The 21,854-nt window shown below is 46.5% G+C and overlaps 1 protein-coding gene across 21 annotated transcripts in view; it reads left to right on the forward strand.

Moving 5' to 3' along the window:
• Positions 1-390: 390 nt before the first annotated feature.
• Positions 391-21,854, forward strand: part of MARK2 (microtubule affinity regulating kinase 2) — a 57,899-nt gene continuing 36,435 nt past the window's right edge. For 10 of the 21 annotated variants that reach the window (XM_040256126.1, XM_040256132.1, XM_040256130.1 and 7 more), the window contains exon 1: positions 1,649-2,628. In XM_040256126.1, coding sequence (XP_040112060.1) covers positions 2,575-2,628 — 54 coding nt within the window. In that variant the 5' untranslated portion in view covers positions 1,649-2,574. Of the gene's footprint in view, positions 412-1,646; positions 2,629-19,609; positions 19,668-19,983; positions 20,140-21,854 lie in introns of those variants that run through there. The other 11 variants (XM_040256108.1, XM_040256110.1, XM_040256118.1 and 8 more) reach the window with 5 other exon arrangements.

The following is a 21,854-nucleotide window of genomic DNA, read 5'->3' on the forward strand; positions in this document are numbered from 1 at the left end:
GCAGAATACAGGGATGAGAACTCGAGGGGAACGGAAGCATGCAAGAGGCAGAGCGAGCGTAGTCAAGTCTCCCCGGACAGGGGCCAGGGAAGCCCGCTGAGGGCAGCTCCATTTGCTTCTCCAACCCTTTCCCCTTTTTCCTTACTGCAGGGACCCCAGGTTTTGAGGCTATTTCGCGCACAGGATTCAGCGGTGAGTCTCCCTTTGGCCACCAGAGGGCAGACCATTCTCATGGATTTTCCGGATGAATTTGGGGTGGGGGTGTGTCCTCCGGCTTCACCTCTTCCTCTTTTTCCCTCTCACCTCCTTCTGTGTTTCTTCATCAGCTTCTTCCTCAAGGGCTGGGTGCCTGAATGGAGCCGAGGTGGAGCATGGAGCGGTGTCCTGGAGTCCCACGCATTTATTAGGACTGTAAGTCATACCTGTTAGGAAGTGCGTTCATAGCTACTTCTCATTGCTCTGTCTGGCTGCCTATTTCTCTGGTTGACTTAGCCAAGGGTTCTGCTCAAAATGCTGGAGCTGGAGTTGGAAGTCAAGTGTCAGAGGTCCATCCGCACTCTTTCCCTGCAAGCTCTTGGGCCTCTCTCTGTACCTTCTGCGGACTCGCTGCTTGGGGTTGGTCTTTGGGTCTTGTAGGGATTCTGGCTTCTGTCTACCTTAAACTGCTGTTGAACCTAGGGTAGGTTTGAGGGGATGGTTTTCCAACATGTCTGGGGTACAATGGGTGGGGGCAGCCAGACGAGTCACACCTGCCAGTCTACTCACTGTCCTTGGTGAGGTAGCCGAGGGGGAAGTGAAGAGTGAACTTAGACTGCCACATGGACTTCCTGTTAAAGTAAGGGGCCCTCCAGAGATGAGAGGGACCTCAAGCTTATGAATAGTGACCTCTATTCATTAATAGGAAAACAGGCCCAGAAAGGAAAGGAACGTCTCCAGTTGTTCATTCTTTGTGCCATCCTGAAGAAGCCTCATTTTTCAACCAGTTTCTCTCTTTTATTTTCCCCATGAGTTTCCTTGTTTTAGAAGGGATAAGTGAAATGTGATTAAAGATGAGAATGTCTCCTGCCCAACCTCAGAGGGATATTTAAAAAGGGAACTGGCATGACTCAATATTGCCATAGTGCAATGCCGTTTCGTGCTATTTTGAACAATTAGAAGACTTTTTTTGAAAGCAAAAAATAAAAAAGGTACAAATCCAAAGATATTATTTAGAATGTCATCACGGGAACAAAGGTATGGATTCTTTCAAGATAGGGACGTTGAGGAGCTAAACAGAGATATTATGTGATATTTTCCCCCAAGATCCCATTGCATTTTCACTGCAAAGAGCTAGAGGTAGAATGCAGGGTTGAGGGAATCTCTGAAGACTTTGGCAGCTGGGAGCCAAGGACGTTTACCTGGTGTTTGCCAGGGACCTTGAGAAGTCCTGTGGATTAGATGTGGGGTACACGGATAGACAAATAGAAGCCAAGATGGACGACAACAGGTGATGAACGGTAGGTAGACAGGTAATAGACTAACGCTGCATCTGACAGGTGACTCACATGTTGATAGATAGGCTGGATGATAAAGGAGATGTATTTAATGAGCTGACTAAGAGGAACGGACACACAGATAGGAAGTTGCTTTAGAACCAAACGATGTCAATACCAGGGCTTAACAGTTTTATTTTCTACTTAGTCAAATAGTAACACGCACACGTGATCTACGCTCCCTGGTCAAGATTTGCAAATACCCGAAAACTGACGGAAAGAAACGAAGAGTCAGACTTTGGGTACCATCCGAGGGAATGACCCGAGGCTCGCCCGATCTCGGGTGTTGCCGGAAATGGCCGACGACCGCCGTCCGCGGCGGGGCGGGATGGGGGCGTGGCCCGCTCCCAGCGCGCGGAGAGGCTTCGGGTGTTTCCGGAAACTGCCGAAAACCAGCTTGAAGTGGGCGGGGAAAGGCCTGTAGGCGTGGCTGGAGTACCCGGAGTCTCTTCGTAGATTTCCGTAAACAGAGCCGAAGCTTGGTCTTCGGAATCGCGGAGCAGCGCGCGTCCCCAGGATTACCTTCTTCGGGTGTTTCCGGAATTCACCAGTAGTCGGTGGCTGGGAGGAGAAGGCGCGCCTCCCTCCCGTTTCTAGCCGCTTCGGATGTTTCCGGCTGCTGCCGGCGGAAAGAGCCGAGGACCGGCGGTGGTGGCGGCCATGTTGGGAGCAGCAGGTCCGGCGGCGGCTGCCTGTGTGCCGGGCGCGGAGCAGTGCCGCTGAGGGCAGGGGAGGAGCGAGGCAGGCGGCCGGCTGCGGCGGCAGAGAGTAGGCGGAGCGGCGCGGCCCGGCCGAAAGGCGGCACGGCCCAGCCGGGGGTCGGGGGGGTGCGGTCCGGAGCTGCTCGGAGCCGGCGCGGCCTAGCCCGAGCGGCGCATCCCCGGGCTGGCGTGAACGGCAGCCGGGCCTCCCCGCACCCCCGGCCGGGGCCCATGCGGCGGGTGCTCCTGCTGTGAGAAGCCCCGCCCGGCCGGGCTCCGCGCCTTCCCTTCCCTCCCTTCCTCCAAGCTTCTCGGTTTCCCTCCCTTGAGATACCGGCGCCATGTCCAGCGCTCGGACCCCCCTACCCACGCTGAACGAGAGGGACACCGAGCAGGTAAGGAGCCCGGAGGGCTCCCCACATTCTTTGGCTGGGCCCCTGCACCTTGCAGAGCCTCCTCCCTCCTCAGCTCTCCTCGTGCCCCGGCTGCCAGCCTGTAAGCCTCGGCTGCCCTGTCATCTGGCTCCTGGCCCCGTACACCTCCCTTCCGCGTCCTGTCCGGGGACCCAGCTCGTCCGGACTGCAAGCTGCACACTTGTCTTTCTGCCGACCACCCCCCTCCCCCCGGCCCTTCTCCCTTCACCGCCCTCCTGCGCTCTTCCGTGTTACCTCCCCAGCTTCCTCTTCTCTTCCCTTTTTCTCTCAGGGGCCTTTTTGGTCTTCCTCCACCCACGCTGAAAGCAGCCACCTTCCTGCTCCTAGACCAGCACCCTGCGATTCGCCCCAGATCGTTGTCCACCTCTTCCTCCATCCCTCCAGCCTCGCTTCCCCTCCGCCCGCACCGGTTCTCCCAGTCCCAGTTATCACCCTCAGGGTCCTTGCCCCGGACTGTGACCTCGATCCCTGTCCCCTGTCAGTTCCCCGGCTTTTTACCCTGCCTCCTCCTGTTCCACATTGTGCTCGCCCTCTTGCTTGCAACCCACCAGCTCCACCCTCATCACCTTTCCAAATCGCTCGCCTACTCTTTGCTCATCACTTTCCCTTCTCTTCTCCAGGAGCTCCCTGGTGCCTCGCGCTGGTATTTGTTGCTTCCGTGTTTCCCCGTACAGCTGTCATGAGCATAGTTTTCCCACAGGTTGTCTTTGGGGTTCCAGTCTTCACTCCCTTCACACTCCTGAGATCCCTCACGTTCTTTTCCCCTGGGGCTTGTTTTTTTAAGTTTTGGTTTGGCCTCCTGTTTCTCACTGCGAGTGCTGTACAAGCCTTCTCCCTGGACTCTTCCTGCGGAGGGAAAGACTCTCTATTTCAGCCCTGCTCCATTGACACCACCTGTTGCGCGGTGCTTTCCCAGGCCTCGCTTCATCCTGGTCCTCCCGGTTCTGTCTTCTTACACCATAACACAAGCCGGGCCGTTATGCTTTCCTGTTTCTTCACTCAGGACTCTGTCACTTAGTATCTTCCCCTTTGCTGTTGCCTTCTCGTTTCTCTGCCCTCACCCCTTCTTTCTTAGTACCATTCCTCTTGATCAGGATTGCCTTTCATCTCCATACTCTTCTCCAGCCTTCTTCACATCATATTTATTCCCCCGACGTATGCCCCTGTCCATCCGCTTGTGGTCGGCTAGCCTTTGTGACTCCCGGGACCAGGAATTTTGCATGCTGGTTTCTTGAGCTGCTCCCACTCCCCTCATCCTGGCAATCACTGCTATCATTTGTCACCCAAGGCTTAGCCTTTTCTGTGTCATCTCACCTTGCAGCCGAGAGGCGTCCACTTTCCACCCCTCCCCTTTCTTTCACCATCTCTGGTGTCCCTTGCTGCCTGCTCTGGAGAGTCCTCTGCCTGTCACACCTTTCCTGGTGGAGAAATTTACTAGGCAAAAAAAAAAAAAAATTAACTTGAAAAAAGAGCTCTTCACCCCTGGGGCCTGCGGTGCCTTTTTTGCATCCTTTTCTCTTGTTGCATCCATTATGTTTTCCTCTTGTTCCCTTCTTTCTGGCTAGCGCAATAGAACCATTGTTATATTCTCTTGCATATTAATGCCTCTTGCATATTAACATTAACATCTTAAAAGAAATCTTTCCCCTTTTCATTTTTCCAATGTTTTTCTCTTTTGTTAGCCCCTCAGTCTCTGTCATCTGGACAGTCAGGACCTTAAGAGGAGTTCTGGATAAGTTTTTTCTGCAGTGGTTGACCCTTTCATAACCTGTGGACTGACTGCTTCTAGGGGGTGAACAGGTTGAGAGGGAGAGATGGTTGAGTTCCACTGTATCACTGGGTTTGGCGTGGGACTGCGGTCTTTAGAAACAGGAGCATGGTCTCCATCTCAGTCTGGCCCTCAAATGCCAGCTGTTTCTCTTCTTCCTGGGAACCACCTTCTCAGGGCCCTCTCGAGGTTACCTCTTCCATCCCTTTTCCTATCACAGCCTTTATTTAGCACGTAAACCCTGCTTAACCAGAGGACTTCCCCAGACTGTTGATTCTGAGCTGGTAGGAGGAAGCCAAGTGACTGACTGGCACCCGCAGGCATCTGGGGCGTGGCGGTGGAGTGCCTACTCTCTCAGCAGGGCTGTGGGGGGCATTGTGTTCAGCAGAGCAGAGTAACTGAGTGCCTCAGTGTGCTTTCTTTGTGTTGTTTACTCAGTGTACATGTATTCTTGCCACGGTCGTCTTCTTGTGATGTGTGCATTGATTTCCTCTCTTCCCTTCAAGCCTCACACACACCTGAGCATGTTGCAGGAACCTGGTGCTCGCCTCCCACCGATTTTATGATAGCCAAACTCTGTGAACCATTTGGGAATGTAAGCTGCTGCTTGATAACTTTGTCCAGAGAACTGGCTGCATACGTTGTCATCTTGCTCCAAATTATGAATTACTCATCCTGTTTCCAGTCTGTGGATTTAGGTTCCCCCGAGCCACTTCATTGCTTCTGCTGTCATTCTCAGGATAGTCCCACTACGGACTTGATATTAAGTCTTAGCCTTGAAAAAACATAGGTTTTGAAAAACCTTACAAGCAGATGTGGTATTTTTTAAAACAAGAAAAAAATATGTAACAGCTCTTCGGGTCATAAGGCCAGAGAGGCCTGAAGCACTGGCCTCTTTTGGACTAGATCATGCTACCAGGTGAGACCAGAAAGCTCTTCTTGGTCGTGTTGCGAGTTTAACTAAAGTGGTTGTGGTAGAAGCCTTAATGTTGCGAGATAAAAAGCAAGGGATGTGGTTGGGTTGGTTTTTTTCCCCCAAAGGTCCTCTGTTACCTTACTTAGATTTAAATTATTTAAATTGGTTTCACTGAAAAACAGGTAAACAGACTCTACTGGTTGTCTTCAAACTCCAGTCTCTTCTCGCTCTTTCTCTCCCCCTTTCTTTAAAACATGTGGCTGATGAGAACCTGTTTCTAGGAGCTCTTTGATCACATCTGAATTAAACACACATAGACCCAGAGAGAGAAAATGTTGAAGCATAAAAATAAACCTGGTGTTGCAGAGACATTGCCTGCTTGCTGTCGACTCTGCTTCTAACAGTGAAAGGAGGAGATGAAAGTTAAGCCCTGCCGTTATTGTGATTTTTGTGGCACCTGATTGCAGATATGCTTTTTCACAGTCATAGACTCTTCTGTTTGCAGAAGGAGGGTTGTAACCTGGGACTGGTAGTTTGGGGCAGCTGAATCTGTGAGCTGAGCTTTCTGTTCACTTTTCCAAATGGCTCTGTTGGCCTGGAGGCTTGGCAGCAGTGGAAGCAATCAGCAGGATGACTGTTTGTCTTCCAGCCAGCAGCAGCAGAAACAGGCAAGTGCAGAGGGGTCCAGCGTGCAGTGTCCACCTGCCGCTGGCGAGAGCTTTCTGGAATGCCTGGTGGAGGCCTGCATGGCCCCAGGCCTCCCCCGCCTTTGGGCCTCGGGAACCACAAGGGAGAGCTCCTGCGAGAAGGAAGGAGGCTTTCACTGCCAGCCCTGCCTCTGCCTCTGCGCCTGCCCCTCTGCGGTGGGCGAGGGTGGGGGCTTCTGTCGTCCTTCCAGGGAGTGAGTGGCATTGTTTATTCTCTCAGATGATTCTGGGAAGAGGAGTTGGGAAGTCTGGGTAAGAGAGCAAATCTAACTTTCAGGATCCTGTAAAGAACCACTGAGCCACTCCAAACACACATAGCTAGCTCACGGCTCCCAGGGTTGATTCTGCCTGAACGTTTCACTAAATAATATGGTTTTAGTGTTGTCTCGGCGAGAGCTCGGTCCCCTCTCATTTCACTCCCTGTCCTGCAAGCTGTGCGGCAAGACCTGTGCTCTGGGTGCTGGCTCTGACCTCTGCCCTTTGACTCTGGCAGGGGCCCTTGGTGGTGCTGCCTTCTGGCTAGAGGTGTGGGTGCATTTCAGACCATATAGTCTTTACTTTCTGCTTTACCCCTGGAATGCGGAAAGAGGCCTGGTTAGAGCAAGGACACCAGTGGACCCTGGAGTTCACAGAGCTGCCATACTACAGCCTTCGCGCCTGGCCAAGGCAACTCCCTGGTAAACTGTAATAATTTCTCTCTAGTCTGTGGACTTTGGGAAGCAGCTAAGAAGAGGGATACAAGGCAGTCATTGAGATTTGGCCTGCTTCAGGTTACACGGTGACCAAAGATTGGGCCTGATTTTTTTTTTTTTTTCCCCCAGCATAAATGTCTTAAATAGAGTTGGTGCCTGTGAGGTAGGGAGAGACTGAGAATTTGTTTTCTGAGAGGTTTGCATGGTTAGAGGTCTTGGGAGTCAAAACCCTTCAGACTATACTGCTTCCCCTTTGGACAGAACAACCTCATTCTCAGTGGGCACTTGACCAGGACTAAGCCATGCCTTCATGAACTCTTTCCCACTGAGCACTTAGCCACCTGGCTGGCATTTCTCTTCTCCCAGGAGCTTCCATGACTCTCCTACATATGTATTATGTCGACCTGAATGAATATTTTATGCCTAAAGTGCAGCTAAGCCTCAGACTTTGTGGCCCATTATCGACAAGCGAGGTGGGGGCTGGGCGCCACCCTTGGCCCCGTGATAGCGTCTCTGCTAAGTGGACTCCCCCCAGCAGCACTTTGAAGCCCATTAATGGGTTGGGATGAGGCAACCTCAGCAGATGGAGAGCGCGAGGAGGGCGGCCACCCTTCGTTCTCCGAGGCTGCCTGATAAGGCTCTCCTGCAGCCAACCAGGTCTGGCCCCAGCTCCCTCCGCTTGGTTAAGCTGAAGACTGACCACTAGGCCTCTTCTTTGAGAGGAGTTATGGAAAGCCTTTGGTTCTCTCTTCGTCATGGTGATGCTGCCGTTTATTTGCCACTTTCCTGTCAAAGCCAAAATTGAGAGGGATGTGGAAAGGGTGGGTGGAGTTTAAACCTGGCCCTTCCTCCTTCAGCGGAAGTTCAGCAAAATGACAAACCAGATAGGTGGCTGGGTTTCCTTTTCTCCATGGTAGATTCCAGCATTTGTACATTTTGCACTTGAAGCTTGGATTCTCCGGGCTTTCTCCCAGCCTTCATCAAACAGGCGTGAGTCACTGAAGTGTTATCTATGCAGGTTCCCTTTCAGTCTCAGCAATGGGAAGAGTAAACCTTTACAGACCCGGTGGGGGAGGAAGCCACCCATTTCCCACTTGTGGCCTGGGAGGAGGCTGTCTGTCCCCATGTTAACTCTGAAAGTTCTTGTCACTCCCCCACCACAGCCCTCTCAGTGTGGGCTATGGAATTTCCTTGCCTTTTTTTTAGACTTTAAGATGGTGCCTCTGGTTCTGAAAAAACACCAGGAGGAAATCTCCCTCGATTTCCAGTTATCAGTTGGAGGAGGAGGAATCCCAGGTCCTTTGACTAGACCTGCCTCTGCGTTGGGCTGTGTAAATAAGCTAGATCCCTTCATCTGAACGTCTAGAGGGTTTGAAGCTTCCTTGGCCCCTGTGGGGAGTGCTTCACTCATTCCCCCTTACTTCCATTGATTCTTTCTCATTAGAAAAGGGTGAGTGCTCCCTAAGTTGCTTTAGTCGTGTTCTCCTCTTTGCGACCCTGTGGACTGTAGCCCGCTGGGCGTCTCTGTCCATGGGACTTCCCAGTTAAGAATTCTGGAGTGGATTGTCGTGCCCTCTAGGGGATCTTCCCGATCCAGGGATTGAACCTGAATCTCCTGCGTTGGCAGCCAAGTTCTTTATCTCTAGCGCAACCTGGGAAGCCCAGAAAAGGGCAAAAACATGTATCAGTATATTTCATCTTGTGCAGCAAACTAGTGACTTTAGGCTTACAGAGTCGTAAGAGTCACAAGTAGGTAGGAGGGAGGGTGAGGTGGACCCTTGGCTCAGAGGATCCTGGGGACAGTGGGGGAGGGGAGGGGTGGGTTCAGTGACTGGCTGCAAGCCACGTTTTTCTTTTTAACCTACGGAAGGCGGAGCAGACCAGCGACTTCTCTGTAGAACCAGTCAAGCTGGTTTTGAACCACCTCGGCCTATTTTCCTCTGTGCTATTTGGGAAGTTGGTGATTCAAAGATCTGCCTCCTCTGGGCTCTGCTCATTGAGGCATGAGTTTGGGTGATGTCTGTAAACAACCCCCTTCCCTCCCCTGGTCTCTGAGTTGGGCCTCTCCAGTGAGTGGGCTTTCTCCACACGCCATGCTGCTTTGTCTTGGGCACCTTTCACCAGCATCTTGAAGGTACAGCTCCTTTCCTTTGCAGTTCACAGCTTGGCAGAAGGCCCTCCACCTGGCCAGGAGGTCTGTGCTTGGCTCCTGGTCTGTGGATCTGGAAGGGAATCTGGACTCCTGCCTCCTGGCTATTGTGACCCGGCTGCTAAATCCAACCAGACCCCAGACCTTTTGGATTGGTGCCTAGGAACTGTCTGTCCAAGCCCACTGGAGAAGAAAAAAGGAGAGAGAATAGGTTTTGGTCTTTGGCAGTTCGACAGGTACTTCAGCCATGGGGAACCGTTTGGTTGTCCTTGGTGGAGGTACCTGTAGGAAGCGTGGGAGACTTCAGTCACCATGTGCTGGCATTTCCTGAACACAGGAGGGAATCCGTCTTAGGGAGGAGACAGTGCGGCTGGACCGCCAGTGCCGCTGATGTGGCAGGATCGTGTCCTCAGTCTCCCACTGAGACAGCCTCCAGGCCACGCCTGCTGGTTGACGAGTGAAGCCACCTGCAGGCAGCGCACTAGCGTCTGGCCTTGGCACAGCTGCAGTGGTCTCGTGGTCTCTCCCGAGCACCGTATGACTGAAGGGTTTTGTTGTGGGTGCTGAAGATCCAGTGTGCAGGGCACCCCCTTTTTCTCACCTCTTTGGACCTTAGGGTCTGCTGGCTTTCCCTCACCCCTCACGTCCCCACCTCCTCTCCACAGATGGCCACGTTTTGATTGTCTTTGCAAATAGCATTGGCAGTGTCTGTGGCTTGCTGCTTTGCTTTGCCCACAAAAGTTTGAGGTACTGGTTCTCCAGTCACAGGAAGTGGGGCCCCTCGGGCCCGTTTGGTCTAGCGTAGCATTCTGATTGAGTTGACTTTATGGCAGAGTTGAAAGGGGATCCCAGCGCCTTTGGATTTCCAATAAATGGTGTCGCTGTAGTCAGATTGGGTGCTACGGCTAGAGTTCCTGAGCTGGAATCTTGGGATAGGCCCCACTGTGACCTTGGGCTTCCTCTGTCCCTATGGGGCTGTTTGTTCTTCTGTTAAGAAAAAGGAGTTATAATAGTACTGTCTTAGAGGTATAGCTGTTGTGAACGTTAAAAGAATTAATGAATATAAAGCACTTAGAATGGGGCCTGACAGGATATAAAAATTATTGTCATCATTGTTTCAGTTGACCAAATTAATGAATTTTGTCCGTGTGTGTTGTGTGTGAAGTCGCTCATTCGTGTCCGCGACTCTTTGCAACCCCGTGGACTGTAGCCCGCCAGGCTCCTCTGTCCATGGGATTCTCCAGGCAAGAATACTGGAGTGGGTTGCCATTTCCTTCTCCAGGGGGTCTTCCTGACCCAGGGATCAAACCCAGGTCTTCTGCATTGCAGGCAGACGCTTTATCCTCTGAGCCACTAGGGAAGCCTGGTCTGAGTGCCATGCAACTCTAGGTGGCTAGAAGGGAAATACTTTGGATTATCTCTGTGTTGACTGGGTGCTTTTCTTAGGATTTCGGAGTTAAAAATTTTTTTATTTTTAATTTTACCAGTCAGCTATCTGAAAGAAAATAGGATGCAGTTGGAGAGATTTAGGAGGAGAAGGGGATGACAGAGGTTGAAATGGTTGGCTGGCACCACCGACTCGATGGACCTGAGTTTGCGCAAGCTCAGGGAGTTGGTGATGGACAGGGAAGCCTGACGAGCTGCAGTCCGTGGGGTCACAAAGAGTTGGAGCGATTGAACTGACTGATTGGAGAGGTTTATATACTTTTGAAAGCACTTTTTTTTTTAAGTTCATGTATTGACAAGATACCAATATTAGGCAGCTTTATTGATTAAAGGAAAAAGAAACACATGACCCTCTGCTGGTCCGTACTTCTGTGTTGTGAGTCGTGGTGGTGGTGGGTGTGCAGTCTCTTCATTGGCTGGAAGGCCAGATCTAGCCCCTGGAACCCCGGCTTTTCTGAGTTGCTGGGATCTGGGTGTCAGAGGAGGCCCCACTGTTGCCTGGATTGGATTTCTTTCCTCATGTTCCTTTCTTCACGAGCTGTGTCTACGCTTTGGCAGCAGGAGAAAGCTCCCTGTTTCTCTTGAAGACCACATGGGAACCTAGCAGCTGGTGATTTTAGGTTCCTTTTCCACTAGCCGAGGGGCCTGCAAGGGCAGGTTCTTGTTACCTTTGGTGGCTTTTATGAAGTGAGAAGAAAGCCTCCCTTTGGGAACCCTGGGAGGGTGACAGCCATTCTCAGCCGTTCCTGTGGATTTGTGGACTTTGAATCTTGAGCTGAGGTTTTGGTCTCAGTTGGCTCCTGTTGATGTTCCTCGCTTGCGCTTCTAGAGCCTAAATGCCTTATCAAAGCAGCAAGTTGCTTAGTTTTTTCACGTTGCCACTGTGGAGGGGAAGAAAGGTAAGTGTCGCTGCTGCAGGGCTCATCTCAGAATATGTCTTTCACTGCATTTTCCGCTTCCTTTTGACCCTCTGCTGGCTTGTCTCACTTCCTTTTTTTCTGTTCGGTTGCTTTGAACTCTGTCCCTTCCTTGTCACTGTCCTTCCTGGGTTTTCATCTCCATGTCCCTCTGCCTCACCTGTTTGTACGCCTCTTTTGCAGCCTGGCTCAGAAGGGGAATTTTGATAGTCTGAGATCTCCTTCATGTATAGAATCCCAGAACCACCCCGTCCTTTCTTTCTCTGTTCTTCTGATTTGTGTAAAGTTAAGAGCTCCCTGCTTTGGAAAACATTTTCTTTTTTTGTCTCTGGAGCCACTTTCCTCAGTGAAGCCTGACTTGGCATCCCAGTTTCCCTGGTGACAGGGTCTAAGCTAGTTCTGGCCAATCAGGAATGCCAAAACTCTAGACCATGTCTTGGGAGAGATCTGAGGAGGCACTTAATACTTTTGGTAACACTGTGTTGGTTCTCAAAGTGTAGTCTGGGGACCCTTGGGGTCCCTAAGACCTGTTTGGTGCTATACAAAACCCAAATAATTTTCCTTGTAACATTAATGCTATATTTGCTCGTTTCACTCTCATTCTCTCCCGAGTAGACAGTGTTTTCCAGAGGCTAAACGATGTGTATTGACGTTATCACTCTTGGCTCAGAGTATGTGCTGCTTTTCTTTTTTTTTTTTTGCAATGTGTGCTGCTTTATTTTTGTTTTTCCTAGAATTTTTAAGGTAGTACTTTAAGGTGTAAATATGGAAGTTTTTGGTGGTGAATTCATCACTTCTTCTGTGCTTTTACTAGCTTTCCAGTATACCTGTTGTAATTTCTGTAAACCTCATTATTGTCCAATAAATAGTTATTTTAAAATCCCAACATTTTCCTAGCACCTTTGAAGAAACATGAAAAGTAAGGATAACTTCCAGCACTTACTTGTAAAAACTTTGGGGGAAACTAATAATTCTTAAAATTATATTTATAACTTACTTTAGCCTTAATTCTGTTTTATTCTAAAATAGAGGAAAATTCATAGTATTTTTCTTACATTTAAGGATGAATTGTTGGCTTAAAAAAGAAAGGTTGGAAGTTTTGCTTTCTCAAACACAGCTGCTAGCTCTGTTTACTGCAGTTAGAAACGTATCAACAAGTGAAAGGGAGGGATGTACTCTGAAGAAACTTGGCAAAACTGTAAACAAGAAATGAAAAAAAAATTTAAAAGAAATGAAATCATAATGAAAGATATCTTCTCATCTTTATAGACGCTAATAATGTAGCTTATTGTGTGTTCTTTATTTTTAGTGTTTTCATGTAGTAGTAGGGTGCCGGTTGGCCTTCCCTGGTGGTTCGGACACTACAGAATCTGCCTGCAATGCAGGAGACAAGCGTTTGATCCCTGGGTTAGGAACATCCCTTGGAGAAGGAAATGGCAGCCCACTCCAGTATTCTTGCCTGGAGAATCCCATAGACAGGGAAACCTGGCAGGCTACAGTCCATGGGGCTGGAGAGAGTCAGACACAACTGAGCGACTTAACACCGCAGCTGTTACTACAAGGGTACCAGTTACGTTGCAGCTTCATTCAAGAGCAGTCGTCAGAGATTAAAGAGAGAGGAATTACGTGTTTTAAGTGTACATACCACAGTCTCTTTAAAATCCAAAACTTGTTCCAGCATTTCCAGCTAGAAGTGCCAAAGTCACTGAAGCCTCTTACAGGATGAGGTATTGCTTTGTCCAGAGAAGCCCACTCAATAGCTGAGAGACTGATAAGAAGTTGTGAACAGCTGGGATTCCTGAATGCACACTGGATGAAAAGTCGGTAAAGTTTGGGGCAGTGCCACTTCATGGTACTGTGCTATTGAATTAAAGATTCAGCTGCAAACATGAAGACTGAGTTAATGTCTTGTTTATAGAGTTTTACTTTCACCTTAGAAATAAGCCGATATATAGGCATGGCTCAACTCGTATCACCACCACCTATACTTCAAAAATATTTTCTCTTGTGGGAATGCTCAGCAACAAAACACAAGTTGTGGTAAATATGCAAAGGGTTGAATGACTTTTTTGGCTCTCACGGTTTTTCCTGGAGCAGCTTTGTTTCCAGTTGCATTGTTGGTACAGAAGCAGCGAGCAGCAGAGAAAACTGCTGGCGCCATAACATGAATCAGGGTAGGGGCACCAAGCTCTGCTGGTGGTCGTCATGGACTTTGCTCTACGCGCTTGTGGTTTAAAAAAAAAACTCATTGTCACTTAAGAATGTCCTGGATGAAGCACTGAAAATTGTGTGTTTGGTGTTTTGTTTTGTTTTTAATTAAATCTCAGTCCTCCAGTAAATATTCCAAGCGATGAAATACAGACTATCCATGGAGCATTACTGCTCTTTACCATAGTCCAGCTGTTGGGGAAAATGCTCTTGTGTGTTGGAGCCGACCCAGCTGAGCAGATCATTTTTACTTGAGATAACAATTGATGAACAAACTATAGTTATTCATGCATCAGTGTTTAGTGGACATCTTCTTGAAATTGAACAGAGTGAGCCTGTCATCATTGCCAGTGATAAAATTCAAGTTTTCAAGCAAAAATTAGAATTTTGGAAAACTTGGATTTGTCACAGTTTTTTTTTATGAGATTGGTGGTAAGATTAATGGAGTATGATTTTTTGATATTGTATGAAATCCCAGTATTTGGAAATTCTGCATAGTCAGTGAAGGAATATTTCCTCGGTTCAGTTCAGTTTAGTCACTCCGTTGTGTCCGACTCTTTGCGACCCCATGGACTGCAGCACGCCAGGCCTCCCTGTCCATCACCAATTCCTTGAATTTACTCAAACCCATGTCCATCGAGTCAATGATGCCATCCAACCGTCTCATCCTCTGTTGTCCCCTTCACCTCCTACCTTCAATCTTTCCCAGCATCAGGGTCTTTTCCAGTGAGGCAGCTCTTCGAATCAGGTGGCCAAATTATTGGGAGTTTCAGCTTCAGCACCAGTCCTTCCAATGAATATTCAGGACTGATTTCCTTTAGGATGGACTGGTTGGATCTCCTCGTTATTTCCTCAGTTATCAGTTATCAGTAGGTAAAAGAGCAACTCAGTGCAAGGTGACCAATGGATTTTAATGTAAAAGTACACAAAAGATTCATTTGATAAAATCTCAGATTGCACATTGCAACTAGCCTTTAAAAACAACCACTTGTGGAGTTTTGGTCTAGTATCAAAGAAGAAAATCCTCAATATTTGAAAGGCTATTAAACTTCATTTTCCAACTACACATTTGTGTGAAATGAGATTTTTGTATCTTTCACCCAACCTATGGAAACACTGAATGCAGAAGCAGATACAAGAAATCTCTTTCATTAAGCTTGACATTAAAGAGATATCTTGGAGTATAAAACAGTGCAACTGTTATGAATTTCATTTTGTTTTAGAAATAGTTTCTGCATTTAAAAAATGGGTTATTTGTGTAAACAGGTAATGGGTTTGTGGTTATTTTAAATGAATAAAAATACTTTAAAAAATCAGTTTCAGTTTTTCATAAGGTTACTGTTGATAGCTATGACCCACATAAACAAAAGATCTTTGCAGTCCTCCATACATTTTTAAGAATGTGAAGAGTTCTTGAGACCAAAAAGTGAGAGAAACCTTTGTTGTAGACAAAACCTGAGGTGACGGTCCCCAGTCTTGGGCTGGCTATCTGCGATGACTTCATAGGGAGCCCTTGTTTGCAGTTCCCAGCCCCTGTAATCATGCCTGCCTGGGCCTCAGAGACTTTGACCCCAGTGAGCTTATTTCCTCCTCCTCCTTTTTTTTTTTTTAAATAAATTTATTTATTTTAATTGGAGGCTAATTACTCTACAATATTCTGTTGGTTTTGCCATACATCAACATGAATCCTCCACGGGTGCACACATGTTCCCTATCCTGAACCCCCCTCCCCCCTCCCTCCCCATCCCATCCCTCTGGGTCATCCCAGTGCACCAGCCCCGAGCATCCTGTATCATGCATTGAACCTGGACTGGTGATTTGTTTCACATATGATGATATACATATTTCAGTGTCATTCTCCCAAATCATCCCACCCTCGCCCTCTCCCACAGAGTCCATAAGACTTCTATACATCTGTGTCTCTTTTGCTGTCTCACATACAGGGTTATCCTTATCATCTTTCTAAATTCCATATATATGCATTAGTATACTGTATTGGTGTTTTTCTTTCTGGCTTACTTCACTCTGTATAATAGGCTCCAGGTTCATCCACCTCATTAGAACTGATTCAAATGTATTCTTTTTAATGGCTGAGTAATACTCCATTGTGTATATGTACCACAGCTTTCTAACCCATTCGTCTGCTGATGGACATCTAGGTTGCTTCCATGTCCTGGCTATTATAAACAGTGCTGTGATGAACATTGGGGTACACGTGTCTCTTTCATTTTCCTTCTTCTAATATATACAGCATTGGCCCTGTCACGTTTTTTGATTGTTGTTTTATCTGTGGTTTGTTTATTTCCCCCATTTTTTTCTCTTTATTCCCTGACTTTTTTCTTTTTCTCATTTTCCCTTTCTCTTATTTGTAATTTTTCTCATTTTTTCTTTTTCTGTTCTTTAGTTTGTTAGGTTTTTTGGGGGGGAGGTCTGGCATTGTGTTTTGATTGCATTATAAAAATCAGTTCATCAAGTGGACTTCCTTTGGTGTCTGTGAAGTTGTGGCTTGGAAATACTTTTTTTTTTTTTTTTTCATTAAAAGTAAGTAATGTTTACCTGTAATGAGTTTATTAATGTTCTTTAAATGAATAGAGACATTGATAAGTATGATTCATATAAACAGAATCTTTTGGGAGATTCAGGTTATTTTTAACACTGCAAAGACTTTCTGAAACCAAGAAGTGTAAGAACCACAGTTGTAGACAAACGAAGTTAATTCTTCCTGGCTTTGTTCGGTTAATTTCTTGGTAATTTCATAAAAATTAAAAAAAAAACAAACTTTTTTTTGCAATTCCCAGAACCTTTTTAGTCCTGACTGGACTCACGAAGGCACTTGCTGCCTTGATTTGCTGTCGTTCTATCTGAGAAAGCTGGTTCTCTGTGACCAGAGGGATTTTGACTCAAGTTGGCTTGTCTCCTCCTATGAATACATAACTTTGACCTTATGAGGGTTTTTAAACAGATAAATTTTATTTCTTTAAAATTTTGAACTTTGGAGAGTTAACAAAAATAATCCAAAGTTTTTGTATGTTCTTCACCCAGCTTCCCCTTATGTTCAGTTCAGTTCAGTCACTCAGTCGTGTCCGACTCTTTGTGACCCCATGAATCGCAGCACGCCAGGCCTCCCTGTCCATCACCAACTCCCGGAGTTCACTCAGATTCACGTCCATCGAGTCAGTGATGCCATCCAGCCATCTCATCCTCGGTCGTCCCCTTCTCCTCCTGCCCCCAATCCCTCCCAGCATCAGAGTCTTTTCCAATGAGTCAACTCTTCGCCTGAGGTGGCCAAAGTACTGGAGCTTCAGCTTTAGCATCATTCCTTCCAAAGAAATCCGAGGGCTGATCTCCTTCAGAATGGACTGGTTGGATGTCCTTGCAGCCCAAGGGACTCTCAAGAGTCTTCTCCAACACCACAGTTCAAAAGCATCAGTTCTTCAGCACTCAGCCTTCTTCACAGTCCAACTCCCACATCCATACATGACTACTGGAAAAACCATATATTAACATCTGATCCAACCATAGAACATGTATCAGAACTGTTAGTCAGTCTTGGTATCATACTGTTAACCAGACAGCTTCAGATCTCATCAGTTTTCCTGCTGGTGTCCTTTTCCTGTCGAGGATCCAGCCCAGGAACCCACACTGCATTCAGCTGTCACGTCTCCATAGTCTCCCGTCCTTTCACATCTTCCGTGGCATTGGCAGCTTTGGAGAATGCTGGTCAGTTATTTTATACAGTGTCCCTCATTTACGGCAGTGCTCATGGCCTTGTGCTTTGTGTTTTCATTGTGGTCAAATATGGGTAACAGAAGTTACATTTTTAAGTATATAGTCCAGTGGCATGAAATCCATTAACAATGTAGCCAGCACCACTATTTGTAGAACTTTTTGGTCATCCCAAACAGAAAATCTGTATCGATAAACAGTAACTCCCCATCTTTCCCTCCCCCAGCCTTCCTTAACCTTTTTCCTACTTTCTCTGTGAATCTGTTTGCTTTGAACACTTCATATAAGTAGAGTCACACAGTACTTGTCTTTTTGTTTCTGTCTCATGTCACGTAGCATAATGTGTTCAGGGTTTCATCCTTGTTGTAGATTTAATAATTAAGTTTTAAAAGTTAACCTAGATTTTACTATGATGATATGTATTAACTTGATATGTTGGAAGATAGTTATTAATACACAGTTGTAATGAGTTCAGTACTATATTTTAAATGAATTAATAGATTAACATTTTCTCAGTTGAAGTTATAATACAGTAGCTCTAATCCGCATCAACAAAAGCTATTTGAGGCCCTTAGTAATAAGAGCATGAAGGGTTTTCCAGGAGTGTGAGAATTGCTGTTGTAGACAAGGAGGGAGTTGACCATCCCTGTCCTTGATTGGCTGGTTACTGCCGATGACCTCATAATGAGCCTTTGTTTTGCAATTCCCAGAGTCCTGGCTGAAATGCAGGAAGGCACTTGCTGCCTTGGTTTGCAGTGTATCTAGCTAAGGAAGCTAGACTTTAACCAAGTTTGGCTCATTTCCTCTGCCTAATAGGGGCATTTTCCTTTTTTTTTTTTTCCATTAAAAAAATAATTTGGCTTACTCATTATGACAGTAGTTTGTGTTTTTTTTAAGCTTATATATTGGCTATTGGTCAATTCCAAATTTGGAAACTGCAAAGCTTGCATAGCCTCTATCCTTGAAAAACCTTGGTACCCATAGTAGCTGAAGGCTGGTCGGCTCCAGGCACCCACTAGGGCCAGAACACCCAACAGTCTGTTCTCAGGGTGGCTGCAGAGCCTCCACACTCGGTTCCTTTTTCTTCGTAGCTTAACTCTTTGTTGGCCCTGTTTCTTAGTGAACCTTGCCTGCCAAACCCCACTTTCATGAAAGTGCTTTGCTTTCTCTTGGAAGAGGCTAAGCGGATTTATGTATGTAACAGCGTGTGGACTTTTATCTTTGCTTGATGAATCTTTAAGAGTTACAGTTGGAGTAAATATATTTCTAAACTACTTTATTGTTTTCCACCTTGTTCTTTTGTTTGTATTCATTCTCTCAACGAAGCACCTCTCACTTTTAAAAGCTTCTCTTAGTACCACTAATAGTAGACCTTTGGGCCTCCTCTAATAGTCACTTCGATCAGCTTTAAGCAAATCTGCTTACACTCATCTCATTTGCTCAGGATCACTTCTCATCAGAATCATTAAAAAAGTTTAATCAAGTGATTACCTTATATCAATTTGTGTCTACATATAGACTTGTGGGATTATAGCTCTGTTTCCTATCACTCAGCAAGTCCTATAATCCTCTGCTTTTTACACAAAGCATGTTTCTTTTCGGATACACATGTGGCTTTCACTTCAATTCCCAAAGTGAACTTGATGTGCTTTTTTCTCTCTCTTCGGCCCCTGGTCTGTATGGAAGACAGACTTTTGCTTTCAAAGGAGATTTGTTCACTCTGTTAGCTAAGGCAGTGACTCAGTGACGGTGCCTCCTAGATGGCCCTCTAAGTACATGAGTCTGTTCCAAGTGGTTGGGAAACTCTTAAAGGCAATAGACTGACTCTTGAAGAGTAGACAGTGCCCCCACCCATTCCCACGAGGTGCTGTTTGCTCTGAGGCTAGTGTCTTTAGCTGCCATATCATAACAGCCAGCATTTATTGAGCACTTTGTCCCAGACACTTGTTTAACTAGCTGTTTTACATTCATTAACTCATTTAATCTTTGTAAGATAGTAGATCTTATTATTTTCCCCACTTTGCAGATGAGGAAACAGAGGCCCAGAAATGTTGAGTAACTCTGTTTAAGGTAACAGACTTATGTAGCCCAGAGTGTTTGTTGGTGTTAGAACAAGACTTTCCTGACCATGAAGAGCACTTTGGCTCTGGCTTCAGTTGTGTCCAGGAGTGGAAGATAGATACCTCAGGACTAGCTCCCAGTCGGTGTGGGGCAGAGCACGCCTCCCCCACTGGCTTCAGAGTCCTGCGTGGTCTCTCTGCCCTCTGAGGCCTGTTGTAAAGATGGCATGGTGTAGAGATGCAGCTCTCTGGGTTTAGCTCCCTTGTCTTAACAGCTTATGGGAAACTTTTTTTTAACCTTACTATTTAATCCTGGCTTCCGATTTTCCTGTTCATCTCTTCTCATCTTCTAGAATTCCAAGAACCTCTAGAAAAACTGGAGTCTTAAGACCTTAAATTGGTAACCAGCAAGTAAGTAGCCTAGGACAGTTTGGATTCTTAGATTTGCCTGTTCTGCTTGGTAGCACCTCACTCCCGCTGCCCCCACCCCCCCAAGAAAACTTTTGTTTGTGGACCTTAACTATGTTTTATCCTTACGAAACTAATCTTTTCTTTTTACATGCCATTATGTACCAGTTTCACACGCAGAGGCCCAGAGCTGCTTGCGTTTGGCCTTGACTGCCAAGGTCACGGAGCGCTGTAGCTGGTAGTGCCAGGACCCGTGTGTGTTTGGGATTGCCAATTCAATCCTGGGAGCTGAACTCTGGCCATCCTGCTGTGTCTCTTTATCCCATTGCTTGTGTAATATGCCGCTACTTCCTGTTTGCCTTTGGCAGTCTTTGGATCACTCCTGTCTCCTGAAACTCTGCCTGTGGTCCTCCTAGATTTTAGGAGCTGTTTCTCAGTGAGAGTGAATCTCTGGGATTTCAGTTAACTTGAGTTTGTAAGTTTGTGGTGTAATTTACTTGCATGTCACTCCTGGTATGATAGTGCCTTTTCTTTTATCCTGTTAAAGGTTTTGATTTTATTAACTAAATTCTGAAATTTTGAGCTGATTTTTTAAGATCCCAGCATGGGGCAAGGGTAAAGGGGTGGACTGCTGCCTTTGATTCAAGCATCACACTTCCCCACTTGCGCCCCTCTTGCTGCCCCTAGTAGAAGGAGTTCAGCTGTGTGATTGTATTTGTGTTCAAACCTGTTTCACTTTTCTAAGATCATGGTTATGTGCCGTTTCTACGTTATTTTAGAATCCATCCTTTTGTTACAGGAAGAAACCACGGTCCATGTGAATTATGGTAAGAAGCGCGCCCTGTTAAATTTTTGAGTGGCTCTCCCCCTCCCCTCTTCCCGCCGCCAGCACGTTTTTATCTGTCCTCAGAGGTGGCTGCTGTTCACACACAGGTGTTCTGTAGTGATGCGGGCCACTGCTTCCTTGGAGAGCGCATGGCGGTGTTCTCTCGCTAATGAAAAGGCTGTCATAATGGGTTAGGTCCTTAGGGGCTCTGCCCTTCTGCACTTGTATTCCCAGGGAGAAGAGTCTCTCCGTTAATTACCGCACCACGCTGGGCAGAGAGGTGTGGCTGCTAATTGATTAGATGACCGTCGTTGGCGTTGGTGTGGAACTGTTGGGTGGTTTTTTTTTTTTTTTTTTTTTTTTATGGTCTTTCCCTTACGTGCTATTTTTTTTTTTTTCGATTCTTACATGTTATTATACATGTTTCAATGCCATTCTCCCAAATCATCACACCCTCTCCCTCTCCCTCTGAGTCCAAAAGTCCGCTATACACATCTGTGTCTCTTTTGCTGTCCTGCATACAGGGTCATCATTGCCATCTTCCTAAATTCCATATATATGTGTTAGTATACTGTATTGGTGTTTTTCTTTCTGGCTCACTTCACTCTGTATAATCGGCTCCAGTTTCATCCATCTCATCAGGGTGGTTTTGTTTTTAAATAAAATAGATTTGAGTCAGGTAAGCGTGTTTTGAAGAGATGAAGATTTCCTTTTATCAGCCTCGTGTCTTTGGTGCCATCCTTATTTTTTAACTTGGTCATAAGAAGTGCTGAACTGACTTTTCTCGGCGTGTTGCTGCTGCTGGCAAACAATGTCTTTTCCTCTCCTGCACCTCTGGTGTGCTCCCTCTGTGTTTGGTACCATCAGAATCCTTATTTGGTTCAGTTTTCATTCCCTCCTTCTGTCTTGGAGTGGTTGAACCCTGTTCTGAAATATATTTTTTAAGATGGTGTTTAAAAGCAAACCCTCTGCCTTTCTTGAAACCTCAGAATCTGCTTGTGAAACAGCCAATAGGGCAAGCTGCCAAATCTACAGTTAAAACCGATCCCTTAATGACAGAATGTCAGAGATTGATGTTAAACCTTCATTATGATTGTGGTGTGAGAATTTTTCTCATTAATAAATGTTTAGGTGCTGAGCTCCCAGTTTCACATTTGGAATGCTTTCTGTTCCAAAATTCTGCATAGTAAACCATCCCAAAAGAATCTCATGTGGCTAATCTGCTCTCAGCTGTAGGGAAGATTTTCAGCAAGCCAATCCCCATTCTCCTTCACCTATTTACTTATTTTTTTTAATTTCGGGAAATGATTTTCTTTTGAGTGATGTGGACCAAGTCTCACTAGCTTTATCATTTTTAAGGTAGA

This window comes from Oryx dammah, unplaced genomic scaffold (assembly GCF_014754425.2).
Source record: "Oryx dammah isolate SB20612 unplaced genomic scaffold, SCBI_Odam_1.1 HiC_scaffold_15, whole genome shotgun sequence".
NCBI lineage: Eukaryota > Metazoa > Chordata > Mammalia > Artiodactyla > Bovidae > Oryx > Oryx dammah.